This window comes from Pelmatolapia mariae, linkage group LG5 (genome assembly GCF_036321145.2).
Source record: "Pelmatolapia mariae isolate MD_Pm_ZW linkage group LG5, Pm_UMD_F_2, whole genome shotgun sequence".
Taxonomy (NCBI): Eukaryota; Metazoa; Chordata; class Actinopteri; order Cichliformes; family Cichlidae; genus Pelmatolapia; species Pelmatolapia mariae.
This window is the reverse complement of record NC_086231.1, coordinates 9,765,076-9,782,315: the sequence shown is the minus strand read 5'-3', so window position 1 is coordinate 9,782,315 and position 17,240 is coordinate 9,765,076. Positions and strand designations below refer to the sequence as shown.

The 17,240-nt window shown below is 37.6% G+C and overlaps 1 protein-coding gene across 1 annotated transcript; it reads right to left on the bottom strand.

The window, feature by feature from the left end:
• Positions 1-50: 50 nt before the first annotated feature.
• On the bottom strand, positions 51-8,819 carry nmur3 (neuromedin U receptor 3). Its single transcript, XM_063473613.1, has 3 exons — positions 8,659-8,819; positions 6,380-7,307; positions 51-2,858 (listed from the first exon to the last, which is right to left on the bottom strand). Exons 1-3 carry the CDS (start codon positions 8,671-8,673, stop codon positions 2,428-2,430), a joined length of 1,374 nt encoding a protein of 457 aa, XP_063329683.1. The 5' UTR covers positions 8,674-8,819; the 3' UTR covers positions 51-2,427.
• Positions 8,820-17,240: the final 8,421 nt, after the last annotated feature.

Below are 17,240 nucleotides of genomic sequence, written 5' to 3'. Positions count from 1 at the left end.
CCTCTAAAACCAATATGAATATGAATACTCCACTCCGAATGCTGCAAGAAGATAACACATTCAAGAGAACAAAAGTAACGTATAATGCAAAGGCCGATATTTTGTTTTGTATTAGATAACATGTCTGAGAATTTTATGGAAATGAAATCTGTATTGAAAATGTTGTTTAGTGTTCAAGCATCCAGTCCAATGAGTGAAAGTGAGTGAATATGAATGCAAATCTCCCTACTGTATCCATTTCATCCTGCCGTGGCTTGCAGAACTGCCATTCTGCTATTCAATTCAATGTTGTCACAGCTGACGGATTAAAGCTTATTCTGATCAATAGTGGAAAGCAAAAAAATATAATTTGACTCATGCGGTGTAGTGGCAAATTAAAAAAAAAAAAAAAAAAAACACGTATTATACCATGCATCAATTCTCAACCATTGCTCAAAGGATTGGCCAATATGCTAAAAATTCTTAACCATAATAACAACTGTCAGTATATTTAGAGGTGTGTGTGTGTGTGTGCGTGTATGCAGTGCCCCTGCTTCAACAGTAATCATTCATAACAAAAAAGCGTAGAAAACCACCTGCTGGAAAGCCAACAGCGAGGCCAATGGGCCTAAAAAAGGTAACTGGATCAAGGATACCTAAATAATAAGCAAAAAGGTAAGAATAACATATTCTATTGCTAAGTGAGGTGGGTATACAGCCTGTAATATGTGGTGGGATTGGTGAAGACTACCACATATTTAGGCCAGCAACACAAGGGCAGTAGGACAACTTACTAGTGACTCTAAAGACCCAATACATTCAACCAGTCAATATGTCCTAGCTTATTATTTTGGTTCAAACCACACAAGGTCTATAAACTCTTGTGGAAAAAGAAATTCCGTAATGCAATCACGGTGATGAATAAACTCTTCAGTTTCATGGTTCAGTAATCAAAATAACAGCACTCTAATAATGTGTTGCCAGCATTTACATAGTTCAAACATGTGACAGCTATGTAGAGACAGCTTAATATTTATTTTGCTTTTGAATTAGCCATTGCACAATAGCCATAATCAGTTTTCATTTTTGCAATCACAGTGAACAACAGCTTACCGGCTGGCCATGCAACAAGAGAAAAAAACCCCAAAAATATTAGCAACAGCTCACAATAAATTATCACATTCTTTGTCCCACTGAAACACAGAGACATATACTACTTCTTTTTGCAAATTAGCATCACGTTAATTTTCAGGTACAACATATCAATTACAACATGTAATCATTTGGCTCAGATCGATCTGATTTTCCACTTTCCGACATAAGGCATACAGCAGTTAAAAAATAAGACAGCAGGTAAAATATGCAGGCACTGTTGTCAAATATGATTCAAAGCTTCAAACAAAGAATAAATAATCATTTTACATCCAAGCTTTTTAGTGACATGTAATAAGTTTAAAAAAATAGCAAAACATACTGGAAATTATGCTTATCCACATCCTTTGCTAGGATTATATGAGAATATCCATAATACTACTGCTAAATATGATACTGGAGCTACAGGAAAGCTAAGCAACTAAAGACTGTAAATATAGGGGGACGGTTAGCTTGGCTCTCAAAGATTTAAAAAACAAATATATGCCCTTTACCCTTACAATGTATTTTTACAGGTATCTTGATATTTTAAAAAGGGGGGGGGGGGTTCTTTCACATTCAACCTCCTATCCTGTCAGCTATTTTTTTGCTGTCTCTTTTATTATCACATCATTTTCGAAATCATCTCCTAAAAAAACTGCCATTGTCACTACTCTTCTCCAGTGAAATCTGTGCTCTCCAAGCCAATCAGCCAGTAGTTCCTATTCTCTATCCTCACTGTCACTATGCCCTTTAGGCATTGCTTCTCCCCATCTCAATCTCAGACTGGTTCTTCAGTGAATCTCATCTTTATGGTGTTCATCAACCATATTTTTGCTCCACCACCACCACTAAACATCAGGGGGTCCAGTCCCAGTCCCCAATAACATCATGCTTCATAGTCTCAGCAGCCTAACTGCCAAAAATTCGTACATTTCCAGTGTCATGATTTTGCAGTAGATTTTGTTGTTTTCTTCCAAATGATCTCTCTTTGCACTAAAATACAACACGAAAACAACTTTTGGATTTACATGGCTCATCAATTAGAACCTTTTTTACTTTTGAGATGAGCCAATGTTAATAAAAGGGTCAGAGACGAGAAGACGGGACAGTTTCATTACATTATGACACAGCCTACTTGTCTTCATTTGTTTCAAGTCTCAGTTCTAAGCTAAGCTCATTTTCTTCTGGCAGTATTCATCATACAGCATCATGTCAACAAATTCTGGAAACAAATAAACCTAAGATCCAAAATGTTAATCTGTCAGTTTACAATATTTCTGCACCAGCTGCTTTCTAGCTTGTTCAAATAAAATGTCAGAATACAGAGGTCTTGCACGTTGTGTCTGTACAAGCACATGTGAGGATTTCAGTGTCCATACTCAGTGTCATGTTAGGAGACAGCAAAGGGATGAAAGCATTAGAGTCCTTCCCCTCGGCCTGACCCCTTGAACTTGCAACGGAGGGATCCAGCAAAATTTTAGGAAAAGGAGGGGAGTCTCTGACAGAGTTACTGTCCTCCCCCTGGGAACAAACAAGTTCTCGAAAACACTCTCTGAACCGCGTGGAGAGCAGGCTGTAGATGATAGGGTTGACTGCAGAGCTGAGGTAGAAGAAGACGCCAGACAGGATGTGGACATACTGATAAATGTTGTGCATCAAGTCGGTCCACTGGCTGATAGAGCTCCACAGGAGACGCTCGATGTGAAAGGGTGCCCAGCAGACTCCAAACACTGCCACCACGATTGCTGGAGAGAAAGATGATGAATACATTTATTTTTGCAGAATGAATGAATGTTAAAATTAAACTTTTTGGCTTGTGGTCCTTTATAAAAATCCACTCTACTGTTTATGAGTTCTTATCAATTGTTAGCGATCCAGCCATAAAATGATTTATCTCCTCAACTTTATTTGAAAACCTTGTTTAAACAAACTGAGACAAACGTTTCTAAAAGGAGTACACAGATTTGTGGAGGAGAATTTCTTCTTCTTCTTCTCATTTTCATTTAAAACAGCTGTATATGGATGGACTAGAGTTAGGTGTTCTGGTGTGTTCAGTCAGTGTCATGCTATTGCAAACATTGCATTAGCAAAACTTGAAAGAATAGCATGTTCTTGCCCTAGGGTTTAAATTACTATTATTCTGTCCTTGCTGCTGACATAATATGAATTTGTCAGCTTGTAGGCTCCTGTTTGGTCTGGTTTGTGAGCTAAATGGCCGCACTGTGAAAATAAGGTTTAGGAACATATTATGTTTTGATGTTAAAATGTTCCTTTCTGACCACATCAGTCTTACTATGCTTATGCATTGGACCTATATGCTCATATTTTCTTACTATGTTTGTTTTTAACATCCATAAATGACAAAAGACAGTGTGTGTCAACAGCTTTGAAAAAATTACAGCGTTTAATGCTCCAGGAATGAGAATGAGGTCATAAGAAGGACGGATAAACAGCTGTATTCATGACCTTTGTGGTAATCGTGATGTAATTTAGAGTTAAGTTAGATTGCTTATTGATGCCCTTAAGGCAAATGAGTCAAGAGATTCTTAAAAATGGAAATTCAGCATATCATTATCCTTTAACTGAAGTTCTTGTTTAGCAAATGTTGCACTTCAGTAACCACAATATATCAAGGACACAGATTGTAGACTCCTAACAGAGTCTACAATCTTGGCTTACAGATAAGACTAGAAACCAATTCAAACAGGTATAATAAGTCTTATCAATTTTAGAGTTTAATGACTGTTCTTAGCCAAATGTAAATGCTTCATTCTGTGCAACAAACGATGTTCAGCATTTTTTGATGATGGAGCACAAGTACATTCCTCGCCAAATAATCTAGGCATAATGCTCTCAGGGGCTCTCTCTGCAGGAGGTCCAGCAGGCACAGGCAGTGTTTGGCTTTTTATGATCGTGGGCATATGGCATCAAGCTTTGCTTGGTGGCACTCAACACACTGCCAAGATATTTACATTTATAAATATGGCATTTAGCACTTGGTTTTGTTCTTTCTTTCCCAGACTACAGCGATTCGCATAGTGCATTTTAACTTTTTCATTTGTCTAAAGCTTCAAGGTTAGGACAAAATGCTGTATTTTACAGTTTATTAAAGAATCACATTTATACTCTGTATCATCTTGTTCCAGCTCTTCATTAAAGATATATTTATCCTGAGTGAAATACTCGGACCGCGAAACCATATTTTTCTCTGTGCAGTTTTTGCATAATTGTTACGTGTGTGTTTTACTAAGTCAAGGCTGATGTGTTTGATGTGTTTAGAAACTTTATCTTTACTATAAGAGAAAGTTTGGTAACAAAGTTTGGCTGAACAGCATGAATTGACAACAGAAATTGTTGTCAAGAACACAGGGTATATATGTGAAGATGTTCAGTATGAAAATATAGCTTGATGACCAATAAGTAGCTTTCAGCTTGCTGCACTTTTAGTTGTTGATAGTGAGTGGAAATCAATTAAAGAGAGTAAGCTTTTATCGAGTTAGCTGCTCATAGATGCAAATGTTAAACCTTTTTAAAAACTAAAATATGCATGTCATTTTTCCTGAAATCCATTGTATTGCAGCTACTTTACATGGGAAACACACACGTTAAAAACAAAACCAATGTTATTTTACTATAAATTACTATTTGACTAAAAGAACAAGATAAGGAGGAGGATGACAGAAGCAGTCTGATCAACTGTGCAAATCAAAGCAATCAATCTTTTTGTTCATACATTTCATATTTATTATTTTTAATTTAAATTTTATCACCCATTCTCCAGAACAGATGGCATTCCTGATAAAGGAATCCACCTGCAGTGGAACCAGAAAGTATCCCCCAAACCTCTTTTGAATTTTTCAACATTTCGAAAAGATCTTCAGTTGGGATTCTTTTAAGAAAAACATCATTTAAAGGTCCCCTGTGATGTTTTAGACATCTAGTAGTGCTGTGGATGTATTTGCTTTTGCACCTGTTTTCTTTATCTCTCATCAGTTGCACAGAACATAACTGCACAGAGAGATGTGCTGCACGGAGCCAACAAAGGCAGAGGAAGCTAGCTGTTATGCTTTAGAAGAAAAAGCCATGCGTTCAGCACTTCCATTAAGCCTCATGAATTTACATTTCACACCTTGGAGAGTAACATTGAACGTAAACACAACTTTTATTAGTTTTGAAGAAAACTCCACAATTTTTTTGGGCTTTTAGAGCTCTAGGAAAAATAACTCTCAGATGGAATGTGCTACATATGAGGCAAATATCTTCTTGCAATATGCAGCTCTACAGATGCAAAGATAAGAATAAGGAAATGTCTTTATTTTTAAGTGTTGCTGGTATTTTGTATGCAGCTGGGGCAGTTAGATTTTTTTTGTTGTTATGATGGCTATAAATTTGGTTATATGCTTTTATTTAACTCTCAAACATCAGCACAGATATCAAAAAGTACAGAAAAGGTCAGGGTATAATTTTTTTTTTCAGCGTTTCATTAAATAAATCACCGGTGTGTTAGCTAAAGAAGCAGTTTAAAATTCACCTTTAGGCCTTTTCTTGAAATATTAGATATTTGTGACTCAGGGTGCAATATCAGTTAGAAATTAATGATATATTGGGGGGGCTTGTTTGTTTGTTGCAGGTTTTTAAACAAAAACATTAAAAAAAAGTAGCGACTAATTTCTATACTGTGAAATTATGACTGGCTGTACAAATACAATGAGAATAGCATCACCAACATCCACTCTAAACTCCTGAGAGGAGCTATGACAAAAGCTTAAATGCAGACATTTCCTGTGACATTACCACTATCACGCTGCTAATTGTGTTCATAATGGATATTCTGATAATTTACTCTTTGCAATAATTGCCAGTTGGTTCAGAAAATAGGTTTTCAGATTGACTCCTAATGCTATTTTTTGCCAGTTATTATTTTTGCCATTCGTAGTGTGAGAATCTTTAGATGGTGGATGTAATGGGAAATTCCTCAATGTAAAAAAAAAAAAATAGCTACAGCAAAAGTGTCTTACACTAACGTGTAATCTTGTCAAGTTGCAGAATTAGGAGATGCAACTCAAAAGGAAGCCCTTCGGAATCTTAATAATCCATCCAAACTGCTGATAATCCTGTGTCATTATTTACTCTCTGTTTTCATCATGTTTTGTCTATGGGATCATGCCTTGGCGGTGACAATACAGATTAGAGGAGATATGCTTTCAAGTCAGAGCAGCATGACAGAGCAATGCTTGCCTTTTGAAGAGAGAGAAAAAAAACTCACAGAGCATTTTGATGACCTGTCTCCTTCGGCCATTCTCCACTCTCATCTTCCTTCGAGTGCTGCAACAGTTCTTTCCCAGGTTCCCACTGGACTGCCGCCTTTCTCTCCCCAAATGAAGGCCCATGACTAAGTACAGCATGCTAATAACCATCATGGGTATAAAATAGAAGCAGACAGTTGTGATTTGCATGACCAGGTTATAGATCCACAAAGGTTTCAGCACAGTGCAAATAGCTGACTCCTCCATTCTATCTGGCAGGTAGAAGATGCCGTGCAGTGAGGTGTTGGGGATGGCACAGATCATTGAAACCACCCACACAATGGTGATGACCCGTTTGGCGTGCTGGTTAGTCGACAGGTATCGTGTTTTGAGTGGATATACCACAGCTATGTACCTCTCCACACTCAGAGCTGTGACATTAAGGATGGAGGCAAAGCACACAGTTTCAAACAGGAACGTTTTGAAGTAGCAGCCACCCTCACCAAAGGGGAATGGATAGTTTTCCCACAGGTCATAAATCTCCAAGGGCATCCCAAACAAAAGCACGAGAAGATCCGATACAGCCAGGCTCACAAGGTAAAAGTTTGTAGGATTACGCATTTTTTTGTGCTTTGCAATCACTGCACATGTGAGCAGATTTCCAGACAAGCCAATGAGAAAGATGAGAAGGTAAATACTGGTCACTGGGAAGAAAAAGGGAGAGCGTTTCGGACCCAGGATTTCAAAGAGGTTGACCTCTGTGAACTGGTTGTTAGTATAATTCCCAGAGGCGTTGACAGGAATGCTGATATTGTGGAGCAGTTTTGATAAGTTTAAAGAGGATCCCTGCAAAAAGAGGTCCATTGTTGAGAGGAAGGCTGGAGGAACAAATGAAGGTGTCAAAACATCCTCTGCTGGTTTCTTGGGGTATTCAGTGCTGGGGTGTTGCTATTAAAAGAAAAATAAGAAGATAAAACAGACAGTGCCGTGATCAGAAGAGGGTTTTTTTTTTCCTGTTTAAAAGCTCTTTGATGCTGCTTATTGGGGTCAAACTTAAGCTTAATATTTCTTCATCTTGTTTAATGAATAACTTCTCGACGAATGCATAAATTCCCACAACATGAGACCTAATTTTATCTTACCTAAAAGCTTGGCAGTTATTATTGTTGCCATTTTGGGGGGATTTCTGAGTGATTTTGTCCATAATATTTCTGAAAAAGCAAACATTTCCATTTCGCCTCAGAGAACCTCAAGGGACCATCAGTTCGAATCAAAACTTCATCAGATTAAAGTCAATTAGATGACAACAGCAGCATTTTTTTCATTCTGGGTGGGAAAACTATTAACCTAATGCAGTTTCTGTGTCGCTCATGCATTTTCTATTATTCTATTATTTTCTCTGTCTCTCTCGGTTTTTGGCATCCTTTATGTCTAAAACAAACAACAGATGTTTCTTAAGATGCATCAAGCAGTGTGTGAACCAAGATTTTTCAGTGAACAAACAAATTAGTGTGATGATGTCAGCGGCATATCATTCGAAACAAATAAAGGGAACTTTAAGCTTGTTTACTAGGTATGACACATCCTTGTTTGTATTTGCATCATTTTGTTAAAATGGACTTTGCTGTTTCTATTTTGAATAGCAGTAGCAGTAAAGAACTGAAATCCCACAGACTTATAGAAAAACAACATTTTCTGTAATTTCTGCATAGAGAGAAAAAAATCGTACATTTTTTACAGATTGCAGATTCCCTCGTGGACAGGAGAACATTGCTTTTAGTGGCAATATAATATTACTAAACTCTTTCTCATCAGCTGATGACTGTTCGGGATAATTACCACTACACACACTGCACTGAGAGATGCTAATGACTTCATCTCAAAGGTTAATTATGTGGCCAAATCTCATGTATTACTCGGCAACTCCAAGGTTATTGGACTAATATGATATGGACAGCATTATAAGAATTAACGTTAAAGAGAGTTGAACATTATATTTATCTGACATGTCAATTGGGAAATATAACCAGCCTGCAGTTAACAAAAGATTCCAATGACATTGTGTTTAATGTCTTTAAATCGTATTGCAAAATTGTTTATTAATAATTGGATATTTAAGTTGAACGGACTTAATTGTGCATTTTAAAATACTTACAAGCGCTAGTGGGAAAAACAAAATCAAAAGCAGACTAGATGCAGACAACGAACTAAACAGACAATATGTTTTACAGTATTTTAAACAAAAGTTTCCCAAAAACTAAAACAACAGTTCAATGTAAAAGTAGAAATAAATTCTCACCTTGATTCTGCTCATCTGCAAGTCGTTTCTGACTATCCCCTCTCTGTGCGTTCATGATTGAGAATGACGAATCAAACAGCGCAAAAACGAAGCAAATTGAAATATACATATATACATATATCAGCCTAATGCTGAATGAAAAGTTGTTTGACACGCTTCTGGTCGGTGGTTGAGGGGAAAGGAGATACTTGGAGGATCCACAGGGGAAGGCACTGTAAATGCGCTGCAGCCACGTTCCCATCAGACAGAGAGAGAGAGGGAGAGAGAAAGAGAGAGCGGGGGGGGGACGTTCCTGGGATCATACATCTTCTTCATTTATTTATTTAGGTTAGCCTATAAGGGTTGAATCACAAAGGGCGTGCGTAAGCTTTCATTCATAAAAAAAAAACGAAAAGAAAGGGGCTGGTCTATAATTTTACACATAATAATCCAGCCACTGGAAGTAATAATCTACTGTAGCACTCTATGGCATTAGAATTAAGAAATATAACTGTTAAAGGTTGCTTCTGTTTTTGCACTTAAGGGTTAACGGTGTATTTTTTTGAGACAGCAGAGGGGGTTGTTTCAGCAGGAACAATTATGTTTCAGGATTGCGTCATTGAGCCTATGGATTGCATATAATTGAAATTTCTCCATAATGGTCCACTGTAAAGAGATGAGTTAGCATAAAGCTCCAAGCAGATACAAATGATTCCTTCTTTCAAAGAGGACTGCATAAATAAGGAACAAAAAAGTGAGAGCCAGTGAAAATGATAATAGTTTATGTTTCCTTAGTGTCATTCAACTCTGCCCACTTTAAGGAAAGCCAGTACACGAGGCTAGAAATGATAACAATAATAGTAATAAAAATCATAGTTTAAATGTAAAAATACTAAAGAAATTAGGTTGTTCAACTTTGTCTCATAAAACTAAGAAAATCATTTGATTTGTTGTCTTTGTTAAGTAAAAAATTGAATTAATATGGATGCAAGAGCCAATGAATATCTCACTGGGGCTTATCCAAGCTGTGTTAGTGCAGCTGTACATGTGTTCTGGACTTGATTTATTTTCCATGGTTTAGAACTATGTGAGGGGTTTCAGCTGGCAAGCTCAGCTTAGAGTTCCTCATTCAGAAGTGCAGTCACGTCTTTTTCTTTTCTCTCAGTGGATTGTTCCTCTATGCTCACCAGCTGTAATGTAAACCCGAGGCACATTCTTCTTGTAGCTCACCTAATTTACTATTACACGAGCCATCCTTCATGGAATGTGCACCTTAGTTTTTACTGAAGCACAGGTGTGAGTTGAAGAAGCAAATCAAAGTAGAACTGGATTTGGATCCAGTCTCGTATTCACATGCTATAAAACTTGTTAGCCTCCGTCAGTCAATGGGGACAGAACACTGTCTGACATTGGGTAAAAGTCAGGCCATTACAGAGCTAACATGGAGAGACAGTCAACCATTCATGCTCACAACTACACCTACAGCCAATTTGTAATCAGCATACATATATTTGGACAGGAGGAGGAAGCTGAAGCAACCCAAAAACAGAGACGAGTACATGCTTATATGGTAGTGACTTGTCTGCTGTGGAGCATTCCCTTCTTTATCCTTATTTTTGACTCCAGTGGCGATCATCATTTTCATTTTAATTCACAGCAAGATGTTGTATTTAATAGCACCTGAAACTACCAGTTTAGACCTTAAAGTAATACACAAAATTGAGGTCATAGACAAGCATGGAAAAGTGTGATTTTCTCCGTAGATTTCTATTCAGACATACCTTTTTCATAACCCAAAGAGTTTCTATTAGAAAGAATAGAGGTTTAAAGCACTTTTTGCACTGGTTTCAATCTTCAGACCCCAAAGCTTTATACATACCATCCTTGATCCAGTGAGATAACATTTTCCTGTGAGATGAACTTAAATTGAAACAGAGAGGGTCTGTGTGCTTATATCAAAGCTAGATTTAAATAGAAGTCTACATAAATTACTGTAATGTTTTTAAATCTCATTTCTAACATTTTTTCTTTAACTCTTACTGTGAAAATAGAATTTAATCATGTGTAAAGGTATAAATCTTTGCAGCTCCTTTACTCCTTTATTTTGTTATACAGATTTATTATTTTGTTAGCACCCAGTGAACAGCTTTGCTTTTCTAAAATAAACACTTAGACCCACTAATTTTATTCCCTAGACCTTCAAGCACCAATTTAGTGATTATACTATTTGACAGTGGTGGTTATGGTGTTCTTTCTGTTTGTTTGTGGTCATGAAAATCACCTATAAAAATAACAACTGACCTGGCTTAATTTTCATGGGGACATGTCACTCTTGCCACTCTACTGTTTTTATGTTGCTGAGTGAAGTGCTTAAATGGGCATTTAAACCGTTTTTGCTTGCTGCAGTGATTCCTCTTGAAAGCCAGTGATGGCTTTTTCTGTCACTTTTTCTTCTTCTCCCATGCTATGAGAGCCTGCTTTTCAAAGTCCACCTTCCTATTCATCTGGGAAAAAAAACAACTGATTTGTGACATGGTTCAACAGCATGTCTTAGGTATCAGCTCTCAGACGCCATGACCCAGCCTTAAGTGTAAAGGTTGCATTGAAAAGTTGTCGGGACTTTTTGAGTTTTGAACTTGTCCAGCAAGCAATCCTGCCCTGTTAGCTTTAATGTTGTAAACAGCCTCCTGATGTGTTAAGTGACATTTTGACTAAATAATTAAAGTAAAATGTCCTTATTATAGAACACCCGCCGTCTTATGAAGGCCGTCTAAAACAATTATTTCACAATGCCTAGGCCTATGTTTATACCTCGGTGAAGACTGAGTTGTGTGTCCTGTGGTCAAACTGTGCACAAAATCATGCAGCTGTTTAAAAGCATGTCTGGCAGAATTTTAAGTGCCTGTGGGTAAAATACTTTCCTCAGCGCATCTAACAGAAGTGCATCTGAAAATTAGGTTTCAAATAGTGCCTGGAAGATACTGTGTTTCATTCTCACCCTGCTGACTTATTTGTACTGTGGCTGTAATTAAATAAATCAGCATAATTAAAGCTGGTATGTGCGATGTTTAGTGATTTATAAGTTATTACTAAACCCATCTGTCTGGTTGAGTTTTGTGTACAACTAAAATTTTGTGGAGACTTCCTGTTTTTATGATGATGAGTAACGTGAGGCAGGTGGTAATGCGAACACGAACCCAAGAACCCATCACACATCACCAGCAGACCAAGGCTGAAAGCAAGCAAGACAAAACACAAACTACAGAGGAGAGCGGACAAACTTGTGGCATCTGAACACACTTGGAGTGAAAAGGGGAAAGTGAAGGGCAAGTAGTACTTTTAAAATCAAGTCAAGATGTCAAGATGATGACACTGCTTCAATAATGTTGAGGTCTGGACTCTGGGGAGGCCAATCAATGACTGATAGTGTTCCATTGTGTGTTTCTTCTATCCACTTGCATTGGCAGAGTGTTTGAGATCATACTCACGCTGGAAAATGAAGCCACTTTCAGTCAGATGCTTTCCAGGTGGTATTGCAAAGTGGATCAGAATCTGATGCCATTCATCAATTTTGACAAGATCCCAACACCACTGGCTGAAATGCAGAGCCAAAATACAGCAGAGCCTCCACCACACTGTAGATAACTGTAGACACTCACTGTTGCATCTCTCCTGCCCTCCTCTGTAGCTACTGATGATGGTTTGAAACAAAACTTTCTTATTTTTTAAATTTTACTCCAAAAGGCCTTTTGCCACAGATTTTCAAACCAGTTCTTGCAAATTCAGCATAACTCAGCTTTTTCTCCCTGTTTCCTTTTATAAGAATGGCTTGTTGACAGCCACCCCTTGGCTGAGATTATTTCTGATTAATCTTTAGTTAACAGTAGTAAACGGAATCAGTTTAAGGGCCAGATGCACCTCATCCTTTTTCTTAAGGATATGACTTTCAGACACCTGCTATTAATAGCTTTTTTAGGTCTGTCACTTCTTCTTTTTGGCTAATTGCTCTTTGGGAACCATAGTGTTCATGCAGAAATACTATGGTGTCAAAACTGTATCATATTGTTTGCATTTTTTGCAGTTTCAACACATTATAAGGGAAAATTTGTCTTTTGTGACTGGCTGCTAGTAGCAAAGTGCCTATGGATAAAATGTGCCGGATAAAATGTCAAATTGGTTCTTTGCTAAATTGCCTGTTATGTGAGGGCACAACACTGGTGCATCCCTTAAGTTCAGCGCCTTTTTTAGTCTTGAATGATTCATAGGTCAGTGGCTGATCATTTACATTATCAGGCAGCAAAATAATGTTTAACTCAAGTTTAACTCGTGTTTAATTCAAGTTTAACAAATTATTACATTTTTTGCAAACTTGTAGAGTAAAGGACTCTTGCACTCATCGTTAACTTAAAATTAACATTCCATAATACAGGATATTAGTTCTCCAGTGATTGCTTAGGGAAAATCGCCTGCCATCCACACACACACACACACACACACACACAGACTTTAATACAGGACTGAGACACAGTAACTCCCAGTTTACAATAATGCCACGACTGCTGCATTAAGGCATGAAAGGATAGCTTGTCCGTATCGCAGTGATGCCAATGGCTTCTGGCAAATACTCTTGGATGAAAACACATCAGATGCAACCTGTGGTACAGTACTTCTGCTGCACATACTGGGTAATCAGGTAAATATATGCTTGTATGAATATATGCTCCGAAATAAAGTCAAAGCTGTTTTCATGAATAAATGTAAGCATTTAAAATTAGATGGAAGAAATGGTAGATTCAGTCTGCTCTTTTGGGAAATTCAAACCCAACTGTGACATCTTGTGGCACCACCTTAAATGCTCTCAGCAGGTTGTTCACATACTGATTCTGCTTTTTGAAAACCCTTTTCTTACTGCAGACAATGTTCCCAAAGAAATAAAAGAACCAGCTTACACATGATCATCATTGTTTTTTTTGTGTGTGTGTCATTATGCAAATATCATCAAATAAAGTGATTTTACAAGAGTCGACCTGTGTAACTGAAAACAAATAAAAAGAATGAACATTAAATAAATGAAGAACCTCTGCAACCTGCACTCACATTGTTCACACTTCACACGCCCTTAACTGAGGCACTCTTGGGTCTGCTTCCAGCTCTTACTGACTGCAAGGTTATATGCACAAGCTCAATAAATTCAGAAGCATCCATTCATACATAATACATCAGACTTTTCTGTTCTCAGTTTGGAACGAAGGGTTACCACCATCATCACCGAAACAGAATGTGCACTAATCTGCTCTGTCAACTTTTTGGTGTCCATTTTAAATAGACTAAATGCTGCAATGCTCTGTATAAATATTTCAGCTACACTGTAATCCACTGAATGACCTACTTACTTCAATTTCATTCAGTCCTTAAAGACTATTATTCTTTTAAGTCGTATGCAGGAAATTGTGATTCTTATTCAGTCCCTGTATGGCTTTCTCTATTATTCCATGTGGTGACACACCCACACTCTCTTTGCTCAAAGTACACGCCATAAAATTGCTTGTCTATGCCATTTTTAAATCCGCAACACACTGCTGTTTTTAGTTTAGGTATTCTGTTAAAACCTACCTGAAAACACTTATAGTTATTTATAATTAATGGGCTTCTAAATACCCCAGCTCTTGCTTTATGAGAGCGGGGAAAGGCTTTGTTTGCATCCAACAGCCTCTGTAGAGAGTTAGAGAGAGATTGTATTTGCTAAAATGCAATCTCAAAACAATCAAGTAACAGTTTAGGTTTTCAGGTTTCTAGCTGGCTACACTGGAAGTCCCGGATTATTGGTCATTTTTTCCAAAACCCAAGTCACTAGACAGTTCCTGACAGGGTTCAGATTCTGTTTATGGCCACCTTAAGATGTGCTTTGTGGTCTCCTCCAATTCCTGAGGGAAATATTTGGCTTATTGGCAGCTACATGCTCCACATGTGCTCACTTGCTAGTTGGTAATTTAGTCTGTCTGCTATTCAGTGTTGAGTGCTTTTATACCTTTTTTGTTAAAAACAGCTGCCTGCTGTGGCCACACTTCAGAGCACTGAGATGGTCAATCAGAAAAAGCCCAAAAAACAAAAATAGTCATGTGGTTTCAGCTGGAAAGCTCCTGGAGAGCTGCAGTGATTATCTCTTGGTGACAACTTTTAAATTATCCATCTGACATATTGTTATAACAAGAAAGTAATTTGCACCAGTTGCAGGGATGAAGAACTTGAAGATCTAGCTTCATTATTACACTTATGTACTGAGCATAATCCTAAATATATAAGGTTTTAAAATACCACACTGCAACTTAGTGCAATGTAATATTTCTGGATCACCTGTACAACAAATGGAGGCATCTGGGGAAAAGGGCAACCCTTAATGTAAGTAAAGAATTCCACCAAAAGCCCTTCCTGCATAATATCGCTGATCAAAGATGGCAGCACAAAAATACCAAGCCAAATTCTTTTATGAAACCTCACCCAATGCTTGTAGTCTGTATTTGTAATGCAGCTATAATCTAATAGTTATTAAAAATATATTTGTTTTGGCTCAACTTAAAATACAGAAGATGAAGCTACAGATAACATGTGAATGAACAATTACAGCACCAATAAGTATTCAATTCAACCTTAAAAAATTCATTATCATTTTCAGAAAACACAATGTTCTACACAAAGCACAGTGTTTTTTCTACACAGTCACATCATAACAAGAGCCAGATGATGTCGTCTATAGCCTTTGATAAAGCACTGAATAACTGCTATTATTTCTAGCTGAAAAGATGCTACACTAAAAAAATAAATAAAAGAAACAAAGAAACAAACAAAAAAATATCCTTCTTTCATGCATACTGCAATCATTTCCAATTATTTTCAGTGCCATGTGAGGTAATAACATGTTTTTTTTCTTTTCCTCCACTAATCTAGGTGCACCTATTTCAATTGTCTCACAGGATTTGAGTGGTCTCTCAGATAATATCCCGGCTAGAGAGAAAAACAATTGTTGCCCTTGACACTTGAAGTTGCCAACAGAGGGCACAGTACGTTCAGGTTGTAATACTGACTGCATACACCTCCACAAAAGCTACTGTGGATGTTTGGAAAGCATGACAGCTGTGTGATATCTATAACTAAATATATATTAGTTATTATCATACAGCAGTTAACAAGGTGGTGTCGAAGTGTCCAACAAAAAACTGTGGAAATCTGGGTGCTCTTAAATGCTCTTTTGCAGCTACAATTTTCAAAAGGTTGGGACACTGTGCTAAATGCAATTAACAATACAAGGCAATGATTTGCAAATCTCATAAACCCATAATAGAAAAGATAGCAAATGTTTAAACAAAGACATTTTACAGTTTCATGACAAATGTCGACTGAAGAAGGCTGAAAAATTAATTGGTAATAAAAAGAAATGGCTGGAGGAATAATTTGCAAGTAACTGGTGACAGGTTAACAACATGGTTGGGTAAAACGAGAGCATCTTAGAGAGGCTGAGTTTCTCAGAAGTAATGATATAATTTCATCAATCAGCAAAAACTAATTGTGAAACTATTTCAGAATAATGTTCCTTTAATAACGAGACCAAATATCTCGTCATCTACAGTACAATAATATCAAATCTATGTGTTCAAGAGCCCAAAACTCATTTACCATGTGGGAAAAAAGCATCGCATCTAAGTGGAAAACTGTACTGTGGTCAAGTTCTTTTTGGAAAACATGGATGTCCCATCCTCCAGACTAGAGGAGAGCAACCATCCAGCTTGCTATCGGCGCTCAGTTTAAAAGACTGGATCTCTGATGATGTGCCTGTTCAATTGACAAGTGTGGGAGCACACTGTCAGTGCTCAAAGAGCCATACAGATTTCAAACATATGCTCCCATCCAGATGATGTCTTTTATAGTTCAGCAAGACAATGTAACTGTAATGCATTCTGCATTACAACAGCGTGGCTTTGTAGTAGAACAGTGTTTCCCAACCTTTTGGAGCCAAGGTACATATTTCACATTAGAAAAATCAGATGGCACACCACCAAACAAAAATGTCACAAAAAGCATATTGATCATTTTTCCCCGCGCACCACGTATAGGGGTTTGTCCCCAGTATACCTTTTTTGCCTTCTTCTGACCACTACTCATGCTAGGGCCTTCATCTGGGTTGGAATTTCCTCCAGGACCCAGGTCAGATTGACTACTTTTTCTTTTCAAATATTTATCTTTTGCTATTGCGGCAGCCTTGTCTCGCTCACAGCATATGTAATTTCTTCTTGTCTTCTTCTATTTTACTGGCAGTTGGTGACCCATTTAATTAGAGCAGGTAGTTGTACTGCCCTCTAGTGGAAGTTGTTCTGCCCGTTACTCACGCCGGTCGCATAGCGTACTAATCAGGTGGAACCAGATAATCTTCCACGGCACACCTGATCATTTCTCATGGCACACCGATGTGCCGCGGCACAGTGGTTGGGAAACACTGTAGTAGAAGAGTCAGATTGGTGAACTTCCTGCCTGTGCAGTCCAGACCTTTCACCGACTGAAAACATAGCTATAATCTTATATGAGACAATGAGAATGAGAAAACCTTCTCT